Source organism: Anguilla anguilla, chromosome 11 (assembly GCF_013347855.1).
Source record: "Anguilla anguilla isolate fAngAng1 chromosome 11, fAngAng1.pri, whole genome shotgun sequence".
Classification (NCBI taxonomy): Eukaryota; Metazoa; Chordata; class Actinopteri; order Anguilliformes; family Anguillidae; genus Anguilla; species Anguilla anguilla.
Genome location: NC_049211.1, coordinates 12345811 through 12366813, shown reverse-complemented (window position 1 = coordinate 12366813; position 21003 = coordinate 12345811). Strand labels below are relative to the sequence as shown.

General features: G+C 41.2%; 1 protein-coding gene across 3 annotated transcripts; it reads right to left on the bottom strand.

The window, feature by feature from the left end:
- Window positions 1-628: 628 nt before the first annotated feature.
- Window positions 629-16680, bottom strand: agtrap (angiotensin II receptor-associated protein). 3 transcript variants are annotated; one of them, XM_035381863.1, is made up of 7 exons: window positions 16523-16680; window positions 16133-16167; window positions 15220-15328; window positions 14558-14768; window positions 10992-11264; window positions 6441-8264; window positions 629-732 (listed from the first exon to the last, which is right to left on the bottom strand). In XM_035381863.1, exons 1-6 carry the CDS (start codon window positions 16547-16549, stop codon window positions 8191-8193), a joined length of 729 nt encoding a protein of 242 aa, XP_035237754.1. In that variant the 5' UTR covers window positions 16550-16680; the 3' UTR covers window positions 629-732; window positions 6441-8190. The 3 variants fall into 3 exon arrangements, with proteins under 3 accessions (XP_035237754.1, XP_035237755.1, XP_035237756.1); XM_035381864.1 differs by lacking the exons at window positions 629-732; window positions 6441-8264; window positions 10992-11264 and adding an exon at window positions 11877-12663; XM_035381865.1 differs by lacking the exons at window positions 629-732; window positions 6441-8264; window positions 10992-11264 and adding an exon at window positions 11877-12630.
- Window positions 16681-21003: the final 4323 nt, after the last annotated feature.

Sequence of the window (21003 nt, the reverse complement as noted above, 5' to 3'; positions counted from 1 at the left end):
GAACAAACACACACACACACACACACAGGAACACACATAAGCGGCTAATGTTGAGTTTTGTATTGCTCTATGATTACGAGAGTTCCCAGGGGTTGTAATTAAATGATTCTCACGATCCCAGACGTTTAAAAAAAAAAAAAATTGGTTCCCGTGCATTGGAAGGTCACACTGTCAACAGTTTGCAGAGTTATGACAGCGTAGTCGGGGAGGTGCTAATGCAATGTCTGGGGCAGTGATGAATCTTTCAAAGACGGCGTTTTCCCCCCCAGGCACCCCGATCGCTGGTCGAGTCGGAAAGCCGAGACAATGGCAGTAAGGAGTGTGACGGGGAAGAAGAACAAGTTGAGCTAATTTAATATATTTTTTTCTTTTAACGGCTGATCCTCAGTTCTTTCCTGCTGGCAGTGAGATGAAAGTCATTATTCCAGCTGTCTGAATTTGCAGCCCTGCCATGGAGTGATTAAGACTTTAGCTACAGGACAGTTTTAATGCTGTGCTGTGGGGGCTTTATTAAAGGACCGCAGGAACCCTCCATCCTACCCCCCCCCTCACCCGCACCCCCACCCCAATCCATTGTACCAGCCCAGCAAAGCTGTGCTGCCACTCTGAGAGAAGAGAATGCCGGACACTGGTAATTCCTGACCACCAGAGCATTCCCAGAAAAGAAGTCTTTTTGTGTGCGCAACTCAAAGTCCGTTCTTTTAACTGTGTTGCAACTGAACGGCGTGGTTCCTGTCAGGGGGAAACATGGAAATGAAAAGATTAATATAGAGGCTAATCACTGGACCACAGATTGAATATCACCATTGTGGAGTTTTGGCTGGGTTCTTCCTTTTAAAGAGTCTTTTTAGTGAGCACAAGATGGGGGCTTTCAAAAACACCACAATTCATTCTCCCTCTGATTTCTTAAAAGCCAAACCATTTCCTTAATAGAAATTAAACAATGGTCCTAGCGGCAGACAAGCCCAACGTGACAAGAAGGAAGGTCAGTAACCAGGCAACACCCACACAAAGCATCTGCTGGTTGCGTGGCGACAGAGAGGCCTCATTACCAACTCCAGGTTATTGAATAACTAGATGTGTCTATTAGTCAGACAGGGAGCCCATATCTGTGAACTGTCCATGAAAGATCATTATCCAACAGTCGGGCCGACTTTCCTTGTCAGTTGTTCTCATTAATTACCCTCATCAGCGCGTGTGAAGTCGAGCGCTGCAGCCATTGAATAGGCATGGCTCATCGTAAAATGGACCCCAGCGAGCAGCCAACATTTCAATTGAGTTAAATGCCCACAATGCAGTATTGGAGCCATTTATATCTTTGCTTCCCTTTTCTTTCCAGCTGCGTTTCTTTCTGTTTTTTTGCATTTGTAAAAATCACTAGGCTGAAGTTTTGCTTCACAGAAAGCCACACAATGATACGAGACGGTCCTGCCTTACACCAATACACATAACGGGTTGTGTCCTGACACCAGGAAAACCACCCGTCAAGACACCACGCTGGTCACACGTGTGCACAGAGGCGCTACGTGACAGGAACAGACGCGCTAATGAATATGGATTGTTGATTATAGCTTTAGCCGACAGTGCAGACAAAGACTAGCCTCCCCCAGGGAATCTGCTGCTGGCATCAAGTCAAAGGAACTCATACAGTGGTTTCAGAACGATAAGGAGCTGAACACGCATGATTACAGCACACATCATTCTCAGACTACACAACTCCACTGCAATTAATTCAGCTTTTGGAAAAAGCAATGGCTGCCCATTGTAGCTACTGGAGACCGATGTTTGGCAGGCTTTGATTACTAATGAGATTAATTTATCCCCCCATGTACAGTATAACCAAGGCCATTTTGTTCATGACTGTTCTTCTTGTCTGCACCTTGTGATGAGTGACTGTCACGAGCAGTGGGAAAAAATGTCAATAGTACGGGTCCAATTAAGAATGCATGCAAGAGAACACACTGTTCCAAGCACATAAAACACACTACTCACACAAAAAACCCTGACACACACACACACCTACACACACACATGCTCGCACACACCTACACACACACATGCACACACACACATATACATACTGCATATACATTCAAGAATATTTTAACTAGGGGGCACTCTCCAAATCTCAATTAGCTGAGATGCCAACGCTGCTGAGGTCAAAGGTCAGAGCTTCATGCCCATGATAGGAGGAGTCAGTGGTAATTCTCTGGACTGGACTGGATCGGACCCGGAAGCCAGTTTTGTCAGAAATAAAGGTGAGGTGGCAGGTACGTAACAGTATAGCAAATGGCTAAGGAGCTGAGCCTTGCAACGCCAAGGTTGTAGGTTATCAACTACTACTGCAACAGTAGAGACTACAATTAAAACAGTACTTTCAGTACTTCAACCACTAACACCATTACTGCCATATTACAACTAAGTGGCCATACTAGATGGCTTAATGAGGCATTTTCCCAGGAGTTTATTTCAGCACCGTAGTTCCATTGTAAATGATCCAGCTGTTTGCTCTCATTCGCCCCTGTCTCTGTATGTCTGTGCTTAACTCTCCAGAACTGCCTCATCAGGCTTGGCTGAAAAGCACAGCGTTTTACATATGAGGAAATTTACTGTCAGGCACCACGAGGACAAGGCCCGAGCTGTAATGTTAAATGAGGCTTGAGAGTCTGATATCAGCGGTTTCTGTCAACCACAGGGGCTGGTAAATCGACAGCACCACCTCAGCGCCGGCTTTGGATTTGCCTTAGCTTGGAGCTGTCACAGTGGCAATCTTCAAAAAAAAAAAAAGAAGCTGCCGTCCACATCAGGGGCAATCAAACTGGCATTGATGTATAGCTCTTATCTGGGATATTAAGCCACATTGTTCCACTGCTAATGTGTTTATGCAGCAGTAGATGCCACATGGTGCTTCCCCGCAGCTGGTCTCAGAACACAGAGCAGTCTATCAGGCACATTCTACACTGTGATCTTTGGAATTACGCTCCATGGAAGGGTAGGGTTTTCAACACTCCGGATTGGCAGGGTGTCTCTCACAATTTTCCTTGGCATCTGAGAATGGAGGAAAAAAAGGAATTCTGGGAGACTTTTAACATTTTTTGTGCCATTGTTAAAATTTGAGAAAAAAAAAACATCCAGATTGATTAAAGACTCTTGATTTGTGTTCCCTGCCTCTGAAAAAAATGTGCCTTTGTTACATAGAGTAACTGCTGCATGCGTAAGCACTGAAGTATATCACTGAATGGCAGGCGCAGTTAAAGTTGGTGGCCCACTGCCTGTCTTTCTCTGTTAAAGCCTGTTTTGTATGATTCACTTACATCGGACAGCCTTTCCAAAGAGATGCAGACACCTACATTGAGTTTGACTATGTGGGTTGTAAGGAAATACCAATTAATTTTCTATTTCTCATGATTATTCCACTAGGAGAACCTCAGGAGGTGTGTGTCTGTGTGTTGGTGGGGGAGGGGGATTATTCCTACACTCACTGCATTTCCTGCATGAATACTACTATATCAATATGCTGGTCAGTTTGAAGCATAGCCAGTTCTATTGGCTCTCCACGGTTGCTTGCCTATGTTAGGCTTGTATGATTGATCAGATACTGCATCCTGCATTTTAAATACTGCCCAAATAGTCCACACAGGAATTATCTATCCATCCAAATGTCCAACAATGACTTTTATATAAAGCTGCACCAAGAAAGGGATTACTAAAGTAAAATGGTGCAAAAACCTGTGATATATCATGAATATTGGCACAGCTGGAGGGTGTCGCTAGGCATGACACAAAGCTGAGTCCCCACAAACCTCCTAGCCAGGGCTGTCACTAGTGGGGTGAAAGGTGGTGACCATTCTAGGGGCCCAGAGCTGGAGAGGGTCCACAAAAAATTCAATTTGTTTTATTAAAGGATAAGTGTCACATAACGGCATCTCCCAAAGATATTAGACCAATTCTTTTTAGTCTAAAGTTTTTTCCATTATTAAGCTGAAATTGCTGTTTGTAAGGCTTCAATTTTGACGTTAACTACATAATTAAGTCAAAGCAGTCAGATAGCGTTTCCATTATCTGGAACATTAGCTCTTATTGTTTATGTAGGATCTTACAATATTTTAAATGGTCAAACTCACATTGATATTAAAACAATACACAAACATTGTATTTACTTGTGGTTTATCAGAGTTTATAGCATGGCTGAAACGTTGTACTGACCAATGAGCATCCAGGACCGAGACTATCCATTTAAAAAAATATTGTAATTGTGTCATCTGCCCTGCCAACAAAAATTATAATGACTCTTCCCTTCTGTAGTAAAGACATGAGGGAAAAAAATCTCACCTGTAGACACATTAGAGAGTGGCACAGTGGTGGAGTGGGTAGCACTGTCACACTGAATATTCACCTCATATTAAGAAGGCTATAATGGGAGGTGAACGTTCCATTTTCATCTAAATGTCAACAATGGTTAAATAAAGTACAGATTGCTTTCTTCACCCTGGTACTGTATCATAGCTGAAACATTGACTGCACGTCAGAAAAGGTGGGCTGGACGTAAATGGGGTGCAATAGCATCTCTCATTAATTTTTAGACGCAACCATGCGCAATCTCCACTGCCGATTTAGGAGAGCGAAGACATCCATGGTACTCCTCCACAAACGCATGGTATCACCAACTTGCTTCTTTTCACATCGCAGCCCACAGCCAAGCTTGCACAGAGTTAAGTCGGAGAAAGACATTTCCTATGTAGCTTTGACATGCAGTCCACAGGCACCCAATTGACCAGCAGGGTTTGCTAGAGAGCGATGAAATGTGGACGCCTAAAAAACTGAACCCGCCTGTACCCTGGGAGATGCAATGGCCAATTACGCATTGCCATGTGGGGCTACGAGCCAGTAAGCACTGGCACAGCCCGGATTTGATCTGGAACCCGTGGGGTTTGTCCATGCAGAACAGCGTGGTGCCTTAATCCAACATGCACACTTAGCACAGCAGCACCCTCCTCCCACAGGTGAAGCTTGGGGTGGAGAAAAAAAGAGTCCATTGGCCTAAAGACTCAATCACCTCCACTCTAAATCTTCAGGGGACTACTGTAGCACATGAACAGTGAACTACCAAGGATTCTGAATACGCAGTCAGTCCACTCAAAAAAGACAGAAGGAAAATAATTAAAAAGAAGTCACAGCTTGAATGTGCAGCAGGATGCCAAAGTGACAACCAAATATTCAACTATTTCAGTCATGACATATAAAAACAGCTTTAGCAAGGTTCATAACAGCATAAGCTATTTATTACACACGAGCAGGTACACAACCGGAGAGTAGGATCTGCTGCTTTATAGAGCTCATGAATCAAAGCTGTGGCCTCATTTAGACCACACACACAAACACATCAATGTGCACAGAGGTACCTTAGGCAGGATAGATATAACTAGGTGGCCAAAGACATCCACATCACATAAAATCACTTCAGAGTATTTGGGAGAGAAACTAAGTATTAAAAAACAGTTCTGCACAGTTACGGTAACTGTTGGTACATCAAATCAAAGTGACATTGAGTAATGCTCTGTTGTGTTGTAGCAGATCATGCTGAAGTTTAACTTATTGAACATATTGCTGATCATGTATTTATGGACTGAAAGTGTTATGCTATAAATGCTGTTCTGAAGGCATTCAAACACTTAAATGTCAACGATGCTGCTTGTTGATTCAGCATATGTGAAAAAACTCACAGGAAACTGAGAAAGTAATTTAAACATTAAAACTTGCTCTCTTGCAATTTTATTTAACTGCAACATTAAGACACAAGATCATGGATAAATGCCTGCCCAGTGGCTTCTACAATTATGACTAATACGCTCACAGGCCTGAAAGGGTATTCATAAAGCAAATGGAAAAAAAAAAAAACAGATAAATATAAATATAAAGATAAATAACTGAACAATTTCCACTGCTACTACTACTACTAATAAAGAGTAACATTTATTATAATAATAGCAACTGTGACCATATGAATGCCTGTTGCACGAATTCAAATTTTCAAATACTTTTTTGTGCAGGAGTCGCTTTGTAGAGCCTAAACTCAAATCAACAAATATGTGTGAAGATGTGAGGTATTGTTTAACAAGAAACAAAATTGGTAATCACACACGTTGTTCATAACCACATAATATACTTTACACCACCTGTTTGTATATCTAATCATTTTACATAATTTTGTTTGTGTTACAGTATAGTTTAAAAATAGTACAAATGTATGTGCGGTTTTAATAAGCATTTCCATGGGCTCTGCTTGCCACTGTGTAACAAAAAGGAGTGTTAAGTGCAATATGCAGTTAATCTGCAGTCTTTCATTTAAAATATATCAGCCAGTCTTGCATTGTCAGGTGCCCTGTTGTCTGAGTAAATGCAATGTAGGACATATATTAAGGAACAACAGTCAAACCTACCTTTCCCCACAGAGGGCGTGCAGTTCCTATGGAAACCTGAATCATCATTCAGGTTAAAAAGAGAACAAATAACTGCTTGAATAAGAACAGAAAATACAAGTGCATTTGGAATTAAGAAGGTCCAGACCAAGTGGGTTGATACCCCCTACAACCACTAAACACAGGAACGAGAACACACCACCTCCTACTGCAAAAGCCAGGAATGTCTCCCATGGCAAACCTAGGTGTATACATTTAGCAGAACATGCCAACAAAACATAATGCAAACAACTGAAAATGAGTACAGAGTGGACATCAGGGAGGTGTACAACAGCCTGGCTTCGCCACATCTGTGTCAGACAGATAAGGTTTGACTGGGTGGTGGACTGCCACAAAATTCTTTCAGGGCTTCATTATCTTGCATTAGCAAGACAGTCAACCCATTTCTCTAATAAGTCAACTATGCATTTCAATCAGGCCTTCATAAGTAAGCAGTTTGCTACATAAACTCTGTTTCATACAGAGATTCAAAAGGCCATGGAAGACGCAGGGGGTGGATAAAGGTGTTCTTTCTGAGTGCCGTGGGCACAACAGCCTGGATGTTGTACATCCAAATCAACACTATATCATCACTGGCTATGACTATGTTTCTACAGTGGTGGGACTTGACTGGCTTTGTTGCAGCAGGGGGTGGGGGAGGGGATTTAAGTCAGTCATGTGTTTTTAGTTTAATGCTGCATCACCCCCTCCCAACAACACATAAATGCAGCCACAATGCTGTCATTGAAGTACATGAAGAGCTATCTCTTCCGTAGGTCTCTGTAGCCTCTATTGTGAATACAACCTGAGCAGCAATTCTAGAAATACACAAAGGGAAAAAAAAACAATCATAACAAGGTATGAGGTACTCCCAGCATTGCCTCCATCTTTTCTTTTTTTTTTTTTTACAAGTGAATACCACTCCTCAACATACAGAACATATGCACAATGGAGACATTTAAAATGCATCATGGCATTTCTTAGCCATTCTGTACTGCGAGATACGCTATTAGCCACGCATTAGTTCCCACTCATGAAGGATTTTTTTCTCTGTGCTTTGCTTTTGGTAGCTCCACAGCTCATATCTAACTTCTACATTTACAGGGGAGGGATAGGCTTCGGGACATTCTGAGGTGAAATTTATAGGAAGGGAATGGTTAGCAATATTACAAAGTGTATCAATGATCGCTGTGGGTACTGCATGTTTGATATGCACAGAAGCACCATTGTGCTACCAACTGAGCGTGGAAGGCAAGCCACAAACAAGCGTAAAGCATTTTGGATAATGGATGCCTTTCTCTTGAAAGACTGACACCCAAAAAATAAAAATAAAACCTTTTTCAGTTTTTTATTGGATACCCACCGATATCCAGGTCAGCAACATTAATTCGGTGGAGACACAAATAAATAAAAGCAGAGAGCTGAGTCAGTACTGCATGTGTACTGTAATTTAAAGACATACCTAGAGGAAACTGTAATAGATGTAAATTCTGTTATGATAAAATAATCTAAAGATTTTTTTAAATGTTGACTGTGCAAAAAAAGAGCCGCATTTATCCCATGGAACTTTCTATCGCTTTGTATGTGCCCGACTAGGGACCTTTTGGTCATATTTTCAAAAGGCGGGTCAGAACAATACATAACCAAGTGCGTCCTCCTTCTTGCCCTTTCTGTGCCCTCTCTTTGAGCCAATAGGAGGCCTTGCCCCTGTCCTGTTGCTGACGTGCTCCACTCAGGGATTAGCTGAAATGGTGGGCGGGTCCTGCGGATCAATGGCTTGGTAGCTGTCTCTTTCCCACGTGAACCCTAAGGGGATACACCATACAGTTAATGCAAGATTTACCCAGAATGCACTTCACAGCAATGAAAATAGTGAAACAAGACCAAGATCATAAAAAAGAAATATTCTACATTTTTATCACAATAAAAATATCCAAATATAGATTACACGTTTTTGAGTGGGTCCTCATAACACATTACCTCACATGAAGCGAGAATGAAAAATATGAATATTCATTAAATGCTATGATGAACATTATGACACTAAAGTCAAAATATCAATTCAATCAATCAATCAATTTTTATTTGTATAGCGTTTTTAACAAAGGAACTTTGTCACAAAGCAGCTTTACAGAGAGCCGGCCCCCAAAGAGTAAGCCTAGGGTAACAGTGGCAAGGAAAAACTCCCTGACTGATAACAGGAAGAAACCTTGAGCAGAACCGGACTCTGAGGGAGAACCCATCATATAAAATCCAAAAAAACAAACATAGATGAACAAGTAAAAGACTTTTCCCAACAATAATATGAGGTCTTAGTGAACAATTATACTAATACCCTTAACCAGGGCACCTTCATATTTAACACAGTTCGTGATTCACAGAAGCAATTCAGATTAAGTACCAAGCCCTCTACCCAGGAATAACAGTAATTTGTTGATGTAGTTGATGGAACTCATATCATACACATTGACAAGATGCTCATAAAAACCTTTGTGGTGATACTAACGTGAATTGTCCGGCCCCAAAGTAATTATTAAATTTCAGTTTGAAAAACATCGAGCAAGGTAAAGCTTTCAACTTATCTCCCAAGTGACCATACACCTTTTCCATATAGATTTACTTTGATTATAGCCCATAAAACAGCACATGAATACACTGGGAAGACCTATTCTAAATATTCACAGCTAAAAATAAGTAAACCTCAGTTGGTGGGACAGCAATCCAGAATCACTGTGATGTTCGAAGGAAGGGGGGGGGGGGGGGGGGCAAACCCAAGATATCACAAATGTTCTTACACCATTCATGGCATGTCTTAATAAAAACCCTGTCAAATGCATATCTGTTGGATGGAAATGTATTCTACCGAATTCACAAAATGATTAAGCCTTTCATCAGTATGAGGGGCCCTGTTCCAGAGTTGTCACTTAAAGAGATGGTTGTCATGGCAGCCAGGAATTGCTCTTAAGATAGTGATAAGAAAGTGAGGCTTTATGAATTCAAAAATAAGGGGGTTTGCCTAAGTTTGGCAATTACTGTGATGCGTGGATCAAATAAAAGACTTAGAATTCAAAACAATAACAAAGTGACTGCTTCACATCGTTTGTCAATGCATCAAACTTCCAACTACTTCTGAAAATCCTGAATCCATGCGCTAAATTCAAATGCAAAAAAAGAACTAAAGTTTCCATGAGAGGAATGCAATAAGTGAACTTAAGTAGAAATTTCAGGGAAAAAGTAGGAGAATACAACTCTGCTTATTAATAAAGTTGCTAATGAAGATTAAAACTTAATTCTTATCATCTGACATTTTTATGCACAGGCATGTGAGTTGGCAAATCAAGCCATACTCCATATTGAAAAATGCATTGCAAAACCATACAAGATGAAAAACAACGCAAAAAGACCTTACATCTGTAATTCAAGAGTGGTTCATCAATCATTCTGACCTCAGATCAGTAAGGCCAAACCCTGCACTGTAGACAGGATCCTGAAGTGAAACAGATTCTGAACCCTTTTCTCTTTCTCTCTAGCACAAATCACATACAGAACATTGAAAAAATGCATTATCCATCTGCAGTTCATAAATTCCCAAGAATCAGTTCAAATTAAAGACAAATATTTCATCTCCAGTTATTAAATGGCTCTAGCTTTGAGTACAAAAACAAGGCAATACACTCACAGGCTTCAGTATGTGAAACACATTGCATGAGACAGTTTCTGCATTCATTTGGATGGTACATTTATGAATTTGTAAAATTAATGTTGCACAGATTACATGAGATACATAGATTCTACTGCTAATTTTAGAAATCAATCTTTTAAATTCTACGTATTTTTACAACCACTGAGATTAAATCGGATGGATTTAGTTTTTTTTTTTCACCTTGCAAATATGGGTGCCAACAGGTAGGGCTCATCACAGATAGATTCCTTTATCATTTACCAATTGTGTCAAGGCAGATCGTCGCATGAATTCGTCATGATTTTGCACAATGAACAACAGACACTGGCTACAGTTTATGGATAAAACAAATACTGTAGACCTGCTGTTGGCCAGTTAGTAAAGTGGACTCACTCCTGTAGTACTGAAGTGAAGAGGAAAAACTAAAACCAACAGACCTTGCATTTTTGCAGGACCAGGTTTGGTGAGCCTGGTGTAGAGAGTTGGATGTAAAATAATCACTGGCTCACAGGTTAGTGCAGGGGTGTCAAACTCAAGTACTGGAGGGCCACAGTAACTGAAGATTTCTGTGGTTTCCTTTCAGTTGGCAGCCATGTAAGGCCATGGGAACAAGGTGTGTAGCTCCTAGTCAACAACAACTTGTAATGTATATGAGAGAGAATGTTCTATGAGATGGTATCATGCTGCTCCTATGAACATGTAAAAGAAAAAATGTACTGCCACTGATCTGCAGTGAGCCGACTCTTCTGCAGTCCCCAGACACAAAAGTTTCAACCTTCTTGATGAGCTAAACCATGTTCTTGTTCTTTTGCCAATGCAATAAAGTTTTAATTTTCAAAATGTTACAGTACCTTTGGTCCTGTGATTTTCTGTCTTCAGCTGTCCAATCAAGTAGTGACTGTACTCCACACTTGTCTTCAGTTCCATTGTGTCTGATCTGAGCAGGTCAAGGATGTCGAGTTTGGTCAGTTTTTCATCAATTGACCCCAAAACATTAATGTCAACAGTGCTCCTGTCGACTGAGGGCTCACTGTACGTCGCCTCTCTCGGCCTCTTCTCGGCTTTCCTGCCAGTTTTGCCAGTCTCTCGGCCATTTTCCTGTGTGGGACTCATTCTTTGATCTGCTGTGGTGCAGAAATAGTCAGCAATGAAATATTCAAGCTCCTCTGTTTTTGGCAGACATTTGGTTGAGGGTTTCCAACCAATTCTGCTGCCCAAAGCTGTTTCCTCACCCATTCAATACACTTTTAAGACCCTTAAGAATTCATTGAATTATTTGGAGCTAGAGGAAAATTACTCAGCGCTGCCACCTTTGTCAACTGCTGTATTACCAAATCATTAGTACCCAAATTTCTCCTCTAACTGAATATCTTAAAAATCCAACATGATCCATTTAGAATCAGTCTGGCAAGTAAGCAAAAGAACCAATACGATCACAAACAGTCATACTGTTTCTCCAGATACTGAGAGGCAGTGAATGGCAGGAGAATGTATCAGTGATGGGAGCCTCAACCTATCATGCAGCCCCAAAACTTATCTAAAAATAAAATGAAAAATACTAATAGACACATTTTAATTTAAATTCACATATAAGGAAAAACATTCAGATGGATACATTTCTTAAACTAAAAACATCTTAACCCTTGCATGAAGTGCAATGTCAGGACCCCTCCAAAGAATGAGCAATGACACCTGCATTTCTCCTCAAAGTTGTTACAGATGATTGTCTGAAATTTTTTTTTTTTTTTGAGCAAGACCAAATAAGAAGGTCAGTAGAAAAATAAGAATGAAAAACATACAGTTAAGAACAGATAAAGGACATACGTATCTTTGGCAGCAAAGTGACAAGTCGAAAAACAAACTCAAGACAAAGTGATTTTTTTTTCTGACAGCCATGATGAATTTACACAGCAGTACACACAGCTGGTTACACATAGGAGTGGAGAAGCACAGATGGAATCAAAACGAAAGACATGTAACAACACAGGAAAGGGAACTCCGTAGCCCGTCAAGCAGGCATTACAGCATGATAAGGCATGATGGGAATTCTCTGCATGATTGTTTGATAGGGACGTGTTTTCATGATTTATTTACCAATCTCTCTGGACTGATTTGTGTATTTATTCACTGGGAACTATTGTTAAAGAATGAATAGTAATACTGCTCTGTCAGTGTCCCCACTGAAGTGGTTACACAATAATGTGAAATCCTCCATTGTTTATTGCTCAAAACAAAGACCTGATCAGTAACATTTTTCCCATTGCAACAAATATTTAAATAATTTAACTTCACCAAATTGTAGTAGTGACACATTATTCTTTGGCTACTTAATGGAAAGGGGAATAGAACGCAGTGTAATTGTGGATGTGAAGCTAAGGAAGTAAGGCCACAGAAGACGACAGGGAGGGTTTGGGGTTCAGTAGCGGCGAATGGGCAGGGCACTGTCAGCACTATCCGTTGTGCACCGACTGTCCACTGAAGTCTCCAATTCTGAGGGCCAAGATTCAGGACGTGGGGACCGATCCAAAAAGAGACACAGAGAGAGGGCAGTATCAGCAGATGGAGACAAGAGCAACCCTACACAGAGGAAGTGATGTCACAAAGCAAGATGAGGAAATGAGGTCATAACACAAGAAGAGGAAATGAGGTCACAAAGAAAGAGAAGGTAACGGCGACAATGGGAAAGAAGACAGATACAGAGACAATGCAAGGCTGTCACACACCATTTCAACAAGCATCCAGGAAAAATATATGGTATATTGTCAATACGTAGTAATTATTGGTAAAGGTAAGTTAAATATCCCAAGGGAGGAAATAATTAAGTGACATATTGAAGATTTGAACTTACGTGTACATGCATAAGTTAGTTATCCAGTTATAGTAGCATTGCATAAGGTACCCAAATATACTTTATCATACTGACACCACAAGAGTTCCTCATTATAAAATGAAAACCAAGATATAGAAATATTCACCCCAAATCCCCCCCTCCCCCCATCTCCAACAACAACAACAACAAAGTACTTTCTAAAATAAACTGAAGCATGCCACAGTGGCATTTTAATCAAAACCAGGGAGGTTTAAAGGTGTCTGTGCCAGGTGCATATGAAGATTAGTGCCAGGGGTACTGACTGGGGGGGGTTCTATAACAGTGTGCCAAATCAACAAAGAATGCTCATTGAATAAATTAGTGGCATAACAATTGCATGGATATCTGACACAGAAGGCACAACTAATGATCGTACTCCTGCAAATTCACAGAAACTCAACAAGCCATGTACCCAAAGCAATGATACCCAAGCTTTACTACATTGATTCAAGTGACTCGGCCCAGCAGAACATTCTACGGAGATCAGTAGTAATGTTAACCATTAAAATAAAATACTACATTTTACTACTGAGTTTCCTCAGAATAAGTGCTGATTTCATGTGTTTATTTTAAAACCCGTTCATATGCAACAACAAGTTTCTCAGCAGCGTCGTTTGTGAACCGTAACATAAAATGCCACGCAGTCAGCAGTCGACAGTAAGTTAGCATGACGATTAACAAATGTGTCTAACAGGGTGGAACAGCAGTCATGGAAGCAGTAAGGTAATCCTAACAAACGTTTGCTGTGTGGCCGTCCAGAGCAAGGAGACGGCGCATGTGCGGCACGCTGTTGGCGCTAATGCCTTACGGTTGGCTTTACAGTCAACACAAGGTTATAGCCTGATTCCCTGCTGCCAAATATTGAGTTATGAAACACAAATATTTATTACCTAACTGTTGACAAAACATCTGCAGTTTTGTTTACCAGCTCTCATATTTACATGAAGAAAATGGCCATGCAATACAATAAATACAATAAATATCCCTTTAGGTTCCATGGCTGAAATTTCTAAAATGTTCACCATTCTCGTCTATTGATAGTTTCATCTTCAAATGAGGTGCATAAGCCTATATCTTGTGACAGACTTGGACAACAAGCAGCAACTACATGCGGCACTTAAGCTAAGGCCAAGCACTCAGTGTTCACTTGTATGTTCAGTGGTACAGAAGTCAAATAGCTCCATTATTTTCTAAACTAGACTGATGTGCTAATATAAATATTATAAGATAAATATTCATTTTCTTCAAATGTTTTCTTGAAGAAACATTCAACACTGCACACTCATTAAGCTATTCTTAGGGCCATGGGCCTCATCCAAATGAACTTTCCTTTATTCATTCCTAATGAATCAGCCGCATCATCACTTGATGCTATAGTGAACAGAGAGAGAGAGAAATAGACACAGAGAGATAGAGATAGAGAGAGATAGACAGAGAGAGAGAGAGAAAGTGAGAGAGAGAGAGAGAGAGAGAGAGAGAGAGAGAGAGAGAGAGAGAGAGAATGCATATTTTGGTTGCTGTGCCTCTGCTACCCGGCAGTCTCCTTACCGAAGTTGACGTTGTATTCACCGCCCCTCTCGCGGTACATCTGGTAGAGGAAGAAGCAGGATATGGGCTTCAGCAGGAGGCTGAGTATGGCCATACCCACGCTGAAGCGGAAGGTGTCCCGGCTCCTCTCGGCCAGGCCCTCCGCCAGGGGATAGTAAACGCCGAAATGCACAACGTCAGTCAGCAGCGTCATCGTCATCCCAACCAGGAACTGGGGAGGAGAAGGTGCTTATGACATGATGTTCAGGAGTATGTGTGTGTGTGTGTGTGAGAGAGAGAGAGAGAGAGAGAGAGAGTGTGTGTGTGTGTGTGTGTGTGTGTGTGCGCGAGGGGTGGGGGTTCATTACATTACAGGCATTTTCAAATGCCCTTGTTCCAAACGACTTACACAACTTTTTCCATTTCTACATAGTATTCATTTACACAGCCGGATATATACTGAATCAATTTAGGTTACGAGTACAATGGCAGTGTCCTACCTGGTAATTGAAGCTGCAACCTTTTGGTGAACAGCCTATAACCACACTGCTGCTCTGGTTGATTGTACAATAGTACAGACTGCAGAAGAGTGTATGCATTCTCAGTAGGCTGCAGCACTTGTGAGAAATTACTGTGCAGTTACTGTGCATCATAGCACATGCAAACAAAAGGCTTTCCCTCACCATCAGCACAGCATCAAGAGAGTCTCTCTGGGCGATGGCCCACATCCCCACCCCCAGCACGCTGAAGTTTCCCCAGGCATAGGAAGAGGGCAGCCAGGCCATGAATCCCCTGCGAAGGACACATACACACAAGCGTGCACACGCAAACAGAGTGGACACACATAATCCATCACAATTCCCTGCCTGGGAAATACATGAGCGAGACAGAATGCTCTGTTCAGAGCTATTACTTTGCAGATCCACAAGCCTTTAATGCAATATAGCTTTGGTAGCCGCAAACTGTGGTAGCTGCAACCAAACTGGAATAAAATAATGAGACCTTTTAACTTGTTCGTATGAACCATGTCACACGGACTTAATCACAGATAGAAAATACGCGATAAGTAAGTATTAGTTATCATATTAACTAATCATAACCAACAAGCCTGAACCCTAACAGAAAAGATCAACATACGCTAATGAAAAAAGGCTGATCAGATTTCACCATATAATCTAACCCACTCTATAAATGCTACACATTTTATTTAAATTAAATTCAATTTTATTTGTGCATCGCTTTTTACAGCGACAGTTAAAAGTTTTACAATGGCAATAGAAAAGAAAACTTGTATCTTGTATTTATATATTTGTATCTGGTATTAGTTTATCTTTCTATCTTTATTTCTTTTTAAGGAAGGAAGGAACTTCTATTTCACCATAAATAAAGGTTGAACGTATATTTTAATTACTTTGCAAGTGATTAAAATAATAAAAACGGGTCATCGTATTTAGGCTATGTAGTCGGATAATGTGTTATTTAGGCAAGTATCTCCCGCGTTCACTGCTCGGCTGCGACAGCCCCTCCAGCCGGAATGGTCAACAAGTGAAATTCCGCAGGTGCGTGGCAAATCAGAAAGTTTACCAACCTACTCACCAGGTGGTCAGAAGCCAGTGCACCAGAACTATGGCCTACGAGGAAAACAACATGTGATGTACAATTGCGCTTGTTTTCTACCAGTGTCAGCATTGCACGTTTGATATAATTCAAAACGTACTATTATGACTTTCAAAAAATGTTTTTTAGTCCTCGTGAGAAACGACAATCCCGGGAGAATAGGGATAATAATAATATTTTCATAACATTTTTAATGACAACAACAAAAGTTAGCATTACAACATGTCTATACGAGTGCGATACGTCTGTACCTTCTGTTGCAGTTAACGTTCCAGAAACCACTCATACAAACTGTAGCTATCAAACTTCATGGCTCTTGTTTCCACGATAATAACTTCCTTAATACATAGTTAAAATAAAGGAAGTTACCTTGAGGTTCACGGCTGGGATTTCCATGTTTTATGGCCAGGCGCCGATTTTTTTTATTATGTAGATTATGTTCCCCTCTGGGCAATCTCCTCTCTTGTACAAGCATAAAAAACCATCAGGTCTCTGCACAAATGTCCTGACCCCTCCCTCCCAGAACAACAAACAAACACAAGCCATGTGACCGCTGCCTGAAGCGTCTCAATGCATACCTAAGCATGGGGGAGGAGTCAAAAAAGACGCCATAGGTTGATTACGGAATTATTATAGCACATCATAATCATTTGATGACGTTATATCCACCCGATCGTTCTGTTCTTAGCTGCAGATGACAGAGTGATGTATTGCCCCTCTGCAATTGCTTGTCTGATTTCAGGATATTCTCTTGCCATGACATTTTACAATTATGGGGCATTGGACAGACTGTTATCCAGAGCAACTTAAGTTCTTTGCATACAATCCAATTAAACAGCTGGACATTTACAGAAGCAGTGCAGGTTAAGCACCTTGCTCAAGGGCATTGGATGGACAGCATTTGGGCCTGTCTGTTTCCATACTCCCAACCTCTCTTTTTCCTCAAGTCTGAGATGCAATTTATCGGTATTTAATCACAAAGCTGTAATCAGAAGGCCATGTGAGAGGACATGACAGGACAAAGCGCTTAAATGTATTCTTTATGGTACACTACAAACAATCAGTGTGGATTGTAAAGATTTTTGACGCCGTTTTAGTTTCCCCTGGAAAATTGAATGGATAAAATAAAAAGACCCGTCACCCAAGATGAGTTAATTATCTGTGGAAGATTGCACACTGGAGGATCGATACCACAGGGCAATGAGCAATAAAGAAAATGCTCTCTTAGGGTAAGAACTGACAGAGCAGAATAAAAACTCAGTGGTGTAATTGGCCGACCGTAGGCGGTGAGGGATCTGCGTGCTCACGTGTAGATCTTACTGGCCCAGGTAAGACGAGGGAACTGGGGTGCATCCACACAGATTCATGTTATGAATTTGCAAGTGAGATTTCAGAAGAAATCCTCAAGGACTGGAAAAGAGTCAATTAAAATGAAAAGCTAAAACCACAGTTGTAAGAAATCTCAGGAGGAACCCGATTATAAGGGGTAGCCCATCCTCTGCTGGCCAGTCCAGTATCTGTAGCTAAAGTTAGGCAAAACTGTAATAGGAAGGTAATGGGGAATGCTTTGGGCAAGTAGTCATGGTAGTCGAGCAGATTCTGTAGCCGGAGGCATTCAAATAGCTTGTTAAATAAACAGCCTGATATTTGTTTTTGATGACAGCATCGGATATATTAGCTGTTTACACAGTATCATTGTCCCTGTGTTTGTGGTTTTACCCTTCGGATGTTGGCACAAGCTGAAAAAATGGAGGTGATTTAATGGGGGGGGGGCGGGGGGGGGGGGGGGGGGGGGGGTATCTAGGGCCTCTAGGTTATTTTTGATTCCTCTCAAGGAGTCCTTTCTTTTTTCTACATTGAGTTTTTTTTCTCACCACTGTCTGTTTGCAGTTTTTTTTTTACCTTTCTGTTTTTTCAGGGACAGCCTTTCCCAATTTTTCTGCAAACCATCTGTGTGACAGTGTCTGTGTAAAAAAAGCTCTATAGAAATGAACTGAAAAGAAGTCATTACGTCCTGTGGCCAGGGGAGGTGCATCAATGTCCTCTTGCATTTGTCATCTCCGACCTGGAAGTCTTTTGTTCAGCTGCAGATGCAGCAGATGGTAGGCTGCAGTCAAACACCCACCTCCCCGTGGTTATAACCCGGCCACCTCTGGTCACTGAGTGTGTGGATGTCAAAGAATGGCAGATATGTGACAGCTACTCAGCTCAGGGGCCCAGGAGCCCTTATTCATCCACAGAACAGAGGTCAAGGTAGAGAGGCCTCTTGTGTCTTCTGTGCCAAAGTACACTGCTTTTTGTGTACACTGATCCTGTTTCATCAGCCTGTATGTTAGCTGAGGAAGCATCGTAATTACAACCCAAATTTTATATTCTGTAAGCTCCTCTGCTTTGGTTTCCTGACTCCATGGTTGTGGGTCCATTCATATCAACTGTGCCTTTATAATTGAGTTTGAATCCTAGAAAAGAAGGGTGTCAAAAGACCAGAGCAGGTTAGGAGAACAATTTATCCCCCCCCCCCCCCACCCCCCCCAGATATTTATTGGATAGGCTCATAAAAGGATTAAACCTCACGCTCAATGTGTGCACTGTAATCTTTGCTCTTAATTATATTTCGGCTGCACCGGCAAAGAGAGGTGGGGGGGCAGCTCTTCCACTGATGCGCCAGCAGGTGGGGGGGGGGGGGGGGGTTCTGCCTCCTGACGTTCACCACAGTTCAGAGTCAGGGTCCTTATTGGATTGTCCTCTCTTTAATGAAAGAAAGATTCCATGTTCACGCATCACAAAGGCACCACAGAGGAAGTGTTCTCATAACTGCCAACTGCCTTTTCAAAACTTGGTCCTCCAAGAAGGGTCACGAGGCACATCAGATTCTCTGTACCGTGTCTTCCCTGTACTGTGGCCTCTCAGAAGACACGACCTCACTGCGTAATTAACGTCAGAACTGCACAGGGCTGAATGTGGCTTATTGTGAGGGTGGACATACAGCGAATCAGCTTTAATGGAAAAGTGTGTCTGTAGCAAAGCTTTTTTTTTCAGTAGGATCTTTGGACGCACCATTGGCGTTTTGTGTATTGTGTCTCTCCCCATGCAGGACCTGCGCACATCAATTACGGGCATTATCGGGTCTTTTTTTAGTCGTGCGGCGCTCTGATTTGTATGCATTATTTATTCTTCAGTTAGTCATTTTTCAATATGCCATTTTAAAAATGATATATAGTTTGTTTACAATGGCGGGTATTCTCACTTGGGCCAATTAATTTTTTCTGACATCACTGCTTTTCCGTACTGTACTGCAGTCCATATATCATCAGCGGTAATAAGTCATATGCTCATCGACAACAATCGACGTACTACTCCAAAGGCTGTGCATTGTGTATGGACTCTAGAAGGGTACAAAACACAAGTTACAATAGCTCCTTAATTAATGCAAGCCCTTCGGGCTGCGTGAAGTCTATAAATCCATAAAATATGAACAAAAATGCTTAATTACTTCTAAGGCTTTAATGAAAGAGATTTGCTAATGCATCATCATATCAATGAGAAATTATTATAATACATGCTACATACAACAGCACAGATTTACACAGAAGTAAACTGCACTAATCTATACATAAACTTAGTCAATCCTTGTTTGCTGTCTCAGGAAGGAGTGTAGACCAGTTACTATATTCTGTTTCCCTGCGATTAGGGAATGTGTTTTTATCTTCCTTTGCCAAATTTCTCAAAGTTTTAGAGTTTGTCAGTTCTTTCTGGGGAGCATCATTTGTTTTGCCAGTTTTATTGTAAAAATACATCATAAAAGTACATTTACAAAATACATTTTGAGGTATCTCATTTGACTGACTGCTTGACTGAATTATTGCTGTAAAATGTCAAATGCAGGTGGACAAATGTAATTTTTCCAATATTGATATACTGTCTCTCTGTCCTCAGCACATACACACACTCTCTCTATTGCTCTTTCCTATTCCCCAAGCGGGTGTGGAGTATGTTAGTGCCTTCAGAGATAGGAGACAAAGAGAAGGTACCAGAAGCTGTGGGTGCACAGGAAGGAGAAATAGGCATATAGCCAATCCCCTGTGATCCTGTGGCTTCCCCGAGGTAAAAACATGTTCCTCATAATTTCATGGGGATTTGGAGAGGAAAGTGTCTTGGTTCTCTTCATGAGCTAACAACAGTCAATGCTGGTCTGCCTGCTTTTACTGGCCATAAGCCACACTCCATCGATTCAGATTTATTCCGATTTCTTTGAATATCTGGACACTTTGGAAATCATTCATCTTAGATGATTTTGCTCATCAAAAAATAGTAGGCCTACTATGAAGGTATTTCTGTCACCAAGCAGCCTTTTAGTTGATTTCTAGAATAAATTTATGTAACGGCTACATATGCTGGTACAGAATAGCAGTTGTTATTTTGCTTAGCTGAGTGCTTAATGCCAAGGCAAGGTCAGGCAGTCCTCTACAGTCCCCTTCTCAGGCGCTAGCAGAGACTAGCCATCTGTTCATTGACTTGCGCCTACAGAATCAAATCAGTGTTCCCAGGGAAACAGCGACTGCAATTCCTTTACTGGCATACGTGTTCTTTGGAAGGGACCTTGCTTTGAAAATGATGCAAGCCATGGTCTATCTTCTGAACACAATAGCTCTGATGTGAAGACACCCTTAATGATTTTATTTTGCACTCTAATCATTCAGTGTGTGTGTGTGTGTGTGTGTGCTGTTTGTTGATTAATCTGTTTTCCTATCCCATGAAGAAAAAAACTATGCAGGATAATATTACATGAGCATGTTAGAGATGCAATATTAAAGCAGACATACTGTGATTTCATTAATTTACATACACAA

What these genes read in the sequence shown, in the direction of transcription:
- agtrap (XM_035381863.1), bottom strand. Translation starts at nt 16,549, where the DNA reads ATGGAAATCCCAGCCGTGAACCTCAAG. An exon ending in TCCCAGCCGTGAACCTCAAG is followed by an intron (nt 16,168 to 16,522) that starts GTAACTTCCTTT and finishes TTTTCCTCGTAG; the next exon opens with GCCATAGTTCTGGTGCACTG. An exon ending in TGAATACAACGTCAACTTCG is followed by an intron (nt 11,265 to 14,557) that starts GTAAGGAGACTG and finishes TCTGCACCACAG; the next exon opens with CAGATCAAAGAATGAGTCCC.